Below are 10222 nucleotides of genomic sequence, written 5' to 3' on the forward strand. Positions count from 1 at the left end.
AGTGCGTAATGAAACGATTTGCTCTAGCCACACGAGGCCTACCAGGTCGCTGCCGGTCGTGAACAGCCCCAGTCTGCTGGTACCGGGATGCAAGACGACTAATCGTCTTCCGACAGCACCCGAACCGACGCGCGACTACCCTGGCGAACATCCCACCCGCAAGCATCCTGTTTTCGCTCGTTTTCGGAAAGCCGTGGCATATCGAAAAAGTGAAAAATTAATTATTTTTTTCAGAATAGCCCCTATCGCATGAATGGTACGACATGAACTGAATCAACATGATTTCTCGTTTTAACGTTTTCAACATAGATTACCTCATTGAATGCCCATAATGACTCATGGATATATGAAACATATTTGTTAACGGTTTTGGAACATATCAGTTTATATTCTAACAGGCTATTGTGGTTTTTTGTTAGCATTTTATATTGTTGTTAAGAAAAACATAATTTATTTTTCTTTATATTATGATAACCACTATAAGCAAATTGTTGTTATTATTATTCTACATTTACCATTAACTGATTCATTAGAAAGTTTAATAAGGAACAAACCAGGTATATACATGTATTTTGTTACTTTTCGAAAAAAACACACAAGAATTATCATGAAACCGTGATGATGCATGATGATATTGTGATTATAATGCATTAAAAGTGACCTTATAAAAGTAGTACACTTAACCTGGACTTTTTGTTACTTTATATTTTTTAAGAAGTAGTAAATTCATTTTTTATCAACTTGCATAGCTGTGAACTGTTCAACAAAGCCCCAAGTATAATATTGCCATCCAAGTTTATTTAGTCATCTGTAAAGTCTTTAGAAATATAAATGAACAAGCTCAACTTGATAAATAGTATCTGTATTGCAGTCAGCCTTCGATCGCTGTCAAAATATGCTCAATGTTTCATCGCGTTAGTCTATGTGTTCTTACATTTTCCTGTGTGTTTATTGTTATATAATCATCCACCTCAGACTTGCAAGCATTAGTGAGCATAAAATTTTACGTATATATTTATGCATGCGTGTTTTGTCATTATTACACCTTAACAGCGACATAAGGAGGCTCGACGTCAACACTCTCGACGTTTTCAATTTTAATATTTTTTCAAAATTTTGATTTCTCGTGAAAATCTAAATCTGAAATAAGTCCAATCCTGGCTATTAAAGGTACTACCTCCCAGAACGCATCTCACTTCCACTTTCATTTTCAACTACCTACTTTCACTTTCGTTTTCCAGTTTATTTACTATCACTCTCTGTATTCACCATTAGAGATTGTTTTGTTTTGGTTCTTATTTAATCATAGTGAAACGTACCATGACACCATGAATGGTTTATTAACGCGTTGCTTTAAATATTTAAACTAAAGTTTAGTTTTTGATGGTAAACTAATTCATTTTCTGACAACGGTTTTTCATTCGTTAAATTCTCTATACAGTACTGTATATAATCGGGTTCAAAATTCAGAACTAAAACAATAACAATAACTCGTACAATAGTCAGAATATTCAGAATAATTTGATAGTTATAAGAAGTTCCAAAGAGTTGAACTGGAATATATTTCAAGAAAGAAAAAGAAAATGAGCTCATCTGGTAGACGTGTGGCCCTGGTAAGTGTAATTTTCTATAATTTATCCATTTTATTGTTGTGCCCGATTTTTAAGGGCTGGTCAAAAATACAATACGACATTTAATTTTCGTAGTTTTAAATTGATAAATGCTCATTCATCTCATGTTGAAGTAGAATGTCCGTTACCAGGAACTTAGCATGACACATTTTAAATTTAACTGCAAAGAATCTGGTAAAAAACTGATGATGCAGTCAGTTTGTCAGTCCTTGGAGTAGTCCAAATAATTGTACGTTGACGGATTTTTTTTTAGATTTTTGATATGGCAAATAGGAAGAATCCCGTATAACACGTCTATTATTAAGACTATCCTTGGAGTAGTCATGTATGATGTTTCTGTCTATTGCAGTCAGTCAGATAGGTCTGGGAGCATGATGTCTCTGGTTATTGCAGTCAGTCAGATAGGTCTGGGAGCATGATGTCTCTGGTTATTGCAGTCAGTCAGATAGGTCTGGGAGCATGATGTTTCTGGTTATTGCAGTCAGTCAGTCAGTGAGTCCTGGGAGCATGATGTTTCTGGTTATTGCAGTCAGTCAGTCAGTCAGTAAGTCCTGGGAGCATGATATTTCTGGTTATTGCAGTCAGTCAGTAAGTCCTGGGAGCATGATGTTTCTGTCTATTGCAGTCAGTCAGTGAGTCAAGGGAGCGTGATGATTTTGGTTATTGCAGTCAGTCAGCGAGTCCTGGAAGCATGATGTTTCTGGTTATTGCAGTCAGTCAGTGCATGAGTCCTGGGAGAATGATGTCTCTGGTTATTGCAGTCAGTCAGTGAGTCCTGGGAGCATGATGTCTCTGGTTATTGCAGTCAGTCAGTGAGTCCTGGGAGCATGATGTCTCTGGTTATTGCAGTCAGTCAGTGAGTCCTGGGAGCATGATGTCCCTGGTTATTGCAGTCAGTCAGTCAGTGAGTCCTGGGAGCATGATTTCTCTGGTTATTGCAGTCAGTCAGTGAGTCCTGGGCGCATGATGTTTCTGGTTATTGCAGTCAGTCAGTCAGTGAGTCCTGGGAGCATGATGTTTCTGGTTATTGCAGTCAGTCAGTGAGTCCTGGGAGCATGATGTTTCTGGTTATTGCAGTCAGTCAGTCAGTGAGTCCTGGGAGCATGATGTTTCTGGTTAGTGCAGTCAGTCAGTCAGTGAGTCCTGGGAGCATGATATTTCTGGTTATTGCAGTCAGTCAGTCAGTGAGTCCTGGGAGCATGATGTCTCTGGTTATTGCAGTCAGTCAGTAAGTCAATGCTGGGAGCATGATGTTTCTGGTTATTGCAGTCAGTCAGTCAGTCAGTGAGTCCTGGGAGCATGATATTTCTGGTTATTGCAGTCAGTCAGTCAGTGAGTCCTGGGAGCATGATGTCTCTGGTTATTGCAGTCAGTCAGTGAGTCCTGGGAGCATGATGTTTCTGGTTATTGCAGTCAGTCAGTCAGTGAGTCCTGGGAGCATGATGTTTCTGGTTATTGCAGTCAGTCAGTCAGTGAGTCCTGGGAGCATGATGTTTCTGGTTATTGCAGTCAGTCAGTGAGTCCTGGGAGCATGATATTTCTCGTTATTGCAGTCAGTCAGTGAGTTCTGGGAGCATGATGTTTCTGGTTATTGCAGTCAGTCAGTGAGTCCTGGGAGCATGATGTTTCTGGTTATTGCAGTCAGTCAGTCAGTGAGTCCTGGGAGCATGATGTTTCTGGTTATTGCAGTCAGTCAGTGAGTCCTGGGAGCATGATGTTTCTGGTTATTGCAGTCAGTCAGTCAGTGAGTCCTGGGAGCATGATGTCTCTGGTTATTGCAGTCAGTCAGTAAGTCAATGCTGGGAGCATGATGTTTCTGATCATTGCAGTCAGTCAGTCAGTCAGTGAGTCCTGGGAGCATGATGTTTCTGGTTATTGCAGTCAGTCAGTCAGTGAGTCCTGGGAGCATGATGTATCTGGTTATTGCAGTCAGTCAGTCAGTGAGTCCTGGGAACATGATGTTTCTGGATATTGCAGTCAGTCAGTCAGTGAGTCCTGGGAGCATGATGTTTCTGGTTATTGCAGTCAGTCAGTGAGTCCTGGGAGCATGATGTTTCTGGTTATTGCAGTCAGTCAGTGAGTCCTGGGAGCATGATGTTTCTGGTTATTGCAGTCAGTCAGTGAGTCCTGGGAGCATGATGTTTCTGGTTATTGCAGTCAGTCAGTGAGTCCTGGGAGCATGATGTTTCTGGTTATTGCAGTCAGTCAGTGAGTCCTGGGAGCATGATGTCTCTGGTTATTGCAGTCAGTCAGTCAGTGAGTCCTGGGAGCATGATGTTTCTGGTTATTGCAGTCAGTCAGTGAGTCCTTGGAGCATGATGTTTCTGGTTATTGCAGTCAGTCAGTGAGTCCTGGGAGCATGATGTTTCTGGTTATTGCAGTCAGTCAGTGAGTCCTGGGAGCATGATTCTCAGGTTATTGCAGTCAGTCAGTGAGTCCTGGGAGCATGATGTCTCTGGTTATTGCAGTCAGTCATTGAGTCCTGGGAGCATGATGTCTCTGGTTATTGCAGTCAGTCAGTGAGTCCTGGGAGCATGATGTTTCTGGTTATTGCAGTCAGTCAGTGAGTCCTGGGAGCATGATGTTTCTGGTTATTGCAGTCAGTCAGTGAGTCCTGGGAGCATGATGTTTCTGGTTATTGCAGTCAGTCAGTGAGTCCTGGGAGCATGATGTTTCTGGTTATTGCAGTCAGTCAGTGAGTCCTGGGAGCATGATGTTTCTGGTTATTGCAGTCAGTCAGTCAGTGAGTCCTGGGAGCATGATGTTTCTGGTTATTGCAGTCAGTCAGTCAGTCCTGGGAGCATGATGTTTCTGGTTATTGCAGTCAGTCAGTCAGTCCTGGGAGCATGATGTTTCTGGTTATTGCAGTCAGTCAGTGAGTCCTGGGAGCATGATGTTTCTGGTTATTGCAGTCAGTCAGTCAGTCAGTCCTGGGAGCATGATGTTTCTGGTTATTGCAGTCAGTCAGTCAGTCCTGGGAGCATGATGTTTCTGGTTATTGCAGTCAGTCAGTCAGTAAGTCCTGGGAGCATGATGTTTCTGGTTATTGCAGTCAGTCAGTCAGTGAGTCCTGGGAGCATGATTTTTCTGGTTATTGCAGTCAGTCAGTGAGTCCTGGGAGCATGATGTTTCTGGTTATTGCAGTCAGTCAGTCGATCAGTGAGTCAGTTTCTGGTTATTGCAGTCAGTCAGTCAGTGAGTCCTGGGAGCATGATATTTCTGGTTATTGCAGTCAGTGAGTGAGTCCAGAGAGCATGTTGTTTCTGGTTATTACAGTCAGTCAGTCAGTGAGTCCTGGGAGTATGATGTTTCTGGTTATTGCAGTTAGTCAGTTTGTTCTGAGATCAACATAACCATCATCTTCATGCCCTTTTTACTCATTCAAAGGTGACTGGGTCAAACAAGGGTATTGGTTACGCTATTGTTCGTGGATTGTGCAAGCAGTTTGATGGGGATGTTATTTTGACGGGTAAGCTTATCTAAACTTGTGATTATAATAATAATGGTAACAATGATCATAATAACAATACTAATAATAATAATAATAATAAATATATCTGGAGACATCATGAGATTATATAACATGTCTTTAAAACATGGTAATATTCCATGCAAATTGCTGTATGAACAAAGCAAGCAACCTAGTCTACTTTTATTACTTTATTGTCCAAATTCCGGTGAGTATATTTAGCCCCCCCACCCCCAACCCCTAACCTACCCCCCCACCCCCCCACACACACACACACACCAGGAGATTGGGGACAGATAACACAAAGTTATGTTGTAATTTTTTATTTTATTCATATAGTCTCTGTTTTCAGTACCTGATCATTGTTCTTATATAAAAGTTTTAAATTAATTTTACTCATAGCTCGTAGTGAGAGTAATGGGCAGGCCGCTATCAAGCAACTTAATGGCGAGGGTCTTCAGCCAATATTCCACCAGCTGGACATCACAGACAAGGCTAGCATTGACAGCATTGGTCAATTCCTGAAGTCCACGTACGGGGGCCTTGATATACTGGTCAACAATGCAGGAATTGCCTTCAAGGTTTGATACAGTGTGTTGATTTTAGTTTCAGGTCTCTCAGGATAAATAGACCAACTTAGGTACAAGTCCTTATATGGTTGAGTGATTCTTTAATATATATTTGAAAGAGAAATGTCTCTAAGAGTTTTTCAACTTTGAATGAAAACAATGTGTGCATTTTATGACATAACTTTAACATGGTCCATATTATGGTGACATGATACATAATTTGTGAAGTCACAATGAAATTCCTTCATAGAGATCAACATATTTTAAAGCCTAACTATTTATAACATTTAAACACCGAGTAATTAAAGATATCAGTGAACAGAAAAATTCCAATTTCTTGTAACAACTAGAGCTACCACTGGATGTAATAAATATCCCCAATACGTCACCTTCTTGTAATGAGGAGTATTACTGGGAGTGTTTATTTTGCTCTTCTCCTCAATACAGTCAGCACTTTTCCTGAAAACAGTGTGCACTTCTCCTTAATACAGTTAGCACTTCTTCTCAACACAGTTAGCAGTTCTCCTCAACACAGCCAGCACTTTTCCTCAACACAGTCAGCACTTCTCCTTAACACAGTTAGCACTTCTTCTTAACACAGCCAGCACTTTTCCTCAACACAGCCAGCTCAACACAGGCAGCGCCTTTCCTCAACACAGCCAGCTCAACACAGTCAGCACTTCTCCTTAACACAGCCAGCTCAACACAGTCAGCACTTCTCCTTAACACAGTCAACAGCACTTCTCCTTAACACAGTCAGCACTTCTCCTTAAAGGCCTAGTTTAAACCTTCTAGAAGTGACCCCCCCCCCCCCAAAAAAAAAAAAAAAAAAAAAAAAATATTTGGGTTGTAGTACACATCCTCTGTATATTGATCTTAATATACTTGCCTTGATCCTTTTTATCAGATCTCCAATCTGAGTATCCTGCTGAGCAGTTTTGAAGGTTTCATTATAATATTGGACCCTAAATGGCCCTAAGCCAATAAACCAATATACAGGAAATTGGCTCCTACTGTGACACCAGTGCAATTAGCAGAAGATGCACAGCAGGGGACTATTATGCCTAACATTCCTTAATCTTGGCCTTTAACACAGTTAGCAGTTCTTCTCGACTCAGTCAGCACTTCACCTCAACACAGTCAACACTTTTTCTGTTAGCGCTTCTCCTTAACACAGTCAGCACATCTCAGAAACTGGTGGTCCATAACAAGCTCTATACATTAAAACTTTTTAATAAGTTTTTTTTTATATATTGATATTTTCTTGACATTTTTATTGACATAAATTTGAGTAATACTCCTGTAAGCAGCCAAATATAGCACTTTTAGAGTACTTTAAAGACTTCACAATGTGTACATTTTACAATCTAATTTGCCCATTCCTTCCTCACAGGTGGCAGCCACAGAGCCATTTCCAGTTCAGGCTGAGGTTACCTTGGCAACCAACTTCTGGGGCACTCTCAACGCCTGTAATACACTCTTTCCTCTTCTCCGCCCACATGCAAGGTATGCATTCATCCACGTGTTATTTGATTCAAAGTTTATATTGATTTATTTCAGCTGGAGTATGCAAAAAGTTTTATTAGCTGACACAAATCACAGAGGGGCCTGTTACCAGTGGTACCCAAACACCCATATGATAAATCCAAGGTCAGCTTGGTGTTTTTGTTTGGTGTTAATCCTTTTATGTTTTCCTTTAAAAGAGATGAGTCTTGTTAAGGAAATGATTATAATGATAATGATGGTTAAATATTGTTCTTTCTTAAAATGAAATTTAAACAAGAAATTTTGCTATGGGAACTAAAAGACTTTGTTCATGTTACGCTTAATATATGTTGAAAAATTGGGGCCGGTTGTATTTTTAGAGGGGCCAGTAGAATGTGACCCATGGTATAGCTCAAGCCCACGACCCCTTCGGTGAGAGACCCCTAACTGTAGCACCTGAGCACTATTATAAGTAAATGCCTCATTTCCTCCTAGGGTTGTGAATGTATCCAGTATGGCAAGTCAGTTTGCAGCCAAGAAATGCAGCAAGGAGCTACAGCAGAAATTCATGGCTCCAGGTCTAACAATGGCAAATCTGGAACAGCTTATGACAGAGTTTGTCAGGTGAGGTTTTTAAAATCGCTCATATTGCAGAGGAAAAATGCATAGCAATAGCGCTATTTAAGAGTACCACATAATAACCTTTATTGTCGATTAAAGCAATGACCTGCTTTTCAAATGCATTTTTAAAAGTAGAAAGTTAACCACAATGAAGAGCAAAAAGGTTAACTACCACCTTATTGATTACATGTTGTTGTTTTTAACAATTTATTGTCGATGCATACTTTTAATACAAATTATGAGTTATGCTCATGCATTTTTTTTTGGTTAAAAATTATCAAAGGGCAATAACTCTTAAAATACCAAAGACAAAGTGATGGTTCCTATGCTCTGCACTCCTTCTCAATAAGATCTGTCTGTGAATGAAGTTTGAAGTCACAACCGCAAAGACTTTGTGCACACACACACATCAACCATTACTACATCCCCTTTGCCTTTTGGCATAGGCTCACAAAGCAATGCTTTAAGGATAAATTGTTAAACAGTAACAGACCAGATCCTTCATTCTCAGAATTTAATTTTGACATAATCCTTTACTATATTTGTAACGTTTAGCTCCACAAAAGACGGCAGCTTCAAGCAGAAGGGATGGCCGGAGTCTGCGTACGGAGTAAGCAAGGTTGGAGTGACCTTGATGTCCTTTGTCCAGCAAAAACAGTTCAACTCTGAAAGCAGAGAGGACATCATTGTTAACGCTGTAAGTCAATGGAATATTGTATAAATTATTCAATGAAAGGAATTATATTTGTAATTTGCATAGGTTCCTTTGATTTGTGATACATTTACTATCGGTATTTTTTGTTTAAGGTTAGGTAAGCTATGCATTAGAAATGACAATAGAAAACAATTATTTGTTAAAATGCTACCAGCCCATTACAATTTATACAAATACACAACAATACAGTATTGGCTAGTGTCTAGTGTATGTGTGTAATATACTGAATCAGAAGGTTTTTCAAATATTCTCCTCAATTACAGTAATATATTTTAAAAAAACAACAGACAAGGTAAAAATTCATTTACTTTTTGTCCGTTATCCCAACTGAGATATCCCAATTTCATGTTATAAAAGAACATTTTGTCTTTTTGAATTTTTTTTTACTAATTTTGCTGTTCAAAATGGAGGTTGGATTGACAATGGGAAACTCACTATAAAAATCCAAACAAGAACTCAATCCAGAAATGTTGTTACCATATAAAACAAGATGAGCTCCATCACATTCTAGCTGATTTTGGAAATATGGATTTATAATACCAGTACCTTTGTTCTACAGTACGAGAAATGTACAAAAGTAGTTCTTTGCTAACACATAACGTCTTCACAAAATGTTGAAACATTTAAATTAAAAATTAATTTAAAATTGTTCAAAGGCAAGATAGTGAATGTAGCATTTCATTTTGAAAAACTCAAATTTAAATATTCCCCATTGAATGTTTGAGATTCTAGACAATTATCCATTGTTTATATAAAAAATAATAGTAATGCACTAATGAATCCAAGATCTGAAGTTGAACTTCATTTTATACTGTACATGGTTCTTTTTTTACAATATTTGTAATATGATTGCTTGTTTTTAATATTTCAGTGTTGCCCAGGTTACGTGGATACAGACATGAGCAGCCACAAGGGAACAAAAACAATAGATCAAGGTACTCGCGTTATAAGTCTTTTGGCCGTTTCTGTTCTCCACATAGTTTGATTATCGACCTAGTTTGTCTCACGAAACTTTAGTTGAAAATAAAATATTTGTCTTGGATCCCTGTAATGATTCCAACCATTTTAGTTTTATAACAAGATGAGAAATAATAATTCACTGCAGTTCTTGTTTCCGTTCACCAGGAGCAGACACACCCCTTTATCTGGCAATGCTGCCTCCCAATACAACCAGTCCAAAAGGAAACTTTGTCTCCGAGCGCAAAATTGGATCTTTAGTGTAAAGGTTTAATGTGAAAATTGTATATTTGCGTTATTAGAACATCAGTTTATATTCCTACAGCTTATTGTGGTATTTTGTTAGCATTTTTAAACTCATTTTTTGAACTGTAGGTTTTGGATGATAAAATAACTGAATTCAGTTTGTTATTATTTTTCATATATTTACCAGTAACTGATTCATCAGAAACGTGATCATGAGTCAAGCAGGTACCAGTATACAAATGCATATGTATACAGTATTGTTTCTTATTGTTCAAAGAAACAAAAGTTACCATGAAACATGTGTGCATTAGATGTGTGATGCTATGGTAATATCATATTAAAAGTGACTTTGAAGTAGTACACTAAACCTGGACATGTAATTTTATAATCTTAAAGTAGTAAATAAAGCCCCAATTAAACATGTGTAGCTGTGAAATGCCCAGCAAAGGCCCAAGCATAACATTGCCCTTAACAATTTGATCTCAGTCATATCATATGCATCCTTCCAAGTTTCTTTATATTGCTGTCA

At 38.6% G+C, this 10222-nt stretch overlaps 1 protein-coding gene across 1 annotated transcript; it reads left to right on the top strand.

Annotated features, from left to right (window-relative positions):
* The first annotated feature begins 1459 nt into the window (after window positions 1-1459).
* LOC128242423 (carbonyl reductase [NADPH] 1-like) lies at window positions 1460-9850 on the top strand. Its single transcript, XM_052959567.1, has 8 exons — window positions 1460-1613; window positions 5019-5100; window positions 5503-5681; window positions 7063-7175; window positions 7650-7778; window positions 8331-8472; window positions 9362-9425; window positions 9616-9850. The coding sequence occupies exons 1-8, from the start codon at window positions 1584-1586 to the stop codon at window positions 9711-9713; spliced, it is 837 nt and encodes a 278-aa protein (XP_052815527.1). The 5' UTR covers window positions 1460-1583; the 3' UTR covers window positions 9714-9850.
* The last annotated feature ends 372 nt before the right edge of the window (window positions 9851-10222 follow it).

The sequence above is a fragment of the Mya arenaria genome, chromosome 8 (genome assembly GCF_026914265.1).
Source record: "Mya arenaria isolate MELC-2E11 chromosome 8, ASM2691426v1".
In the NCBI taxonomy this organism is placed as follows: Eukaryota; Metazoa; Mollusca; class Bivalvia; order Myida; family Myidae; genus Mya; species Mya arenaria.

What these genes read in the sequence shown, in the direction of transcription:
- LOC128242423 (XM_052959567.1), top strand. Translation starts at nt 1,584, where the DNA reads ATGAGCTCATCTGGTAGACGTGTGGCCCTG. An exon ending in CTGGTAGACGTGTGGCCCTG is followed by an intron (nt 1,614 to 5,018) that starts GTAAGTGTAATT and finishes ACTCATTCAAAG; the next exon opens with GTGACTGGGTCAAACAAGGG. An exon ending in CTTATGACAGAGTTTGTCAG is followed by an intron (nt 7,779 to 8,330) that starts GTGAGGTTTTTA and finishes TGTAACGTTTAG; the next exon opens with CTCCACAAAAGACGGCAGCT.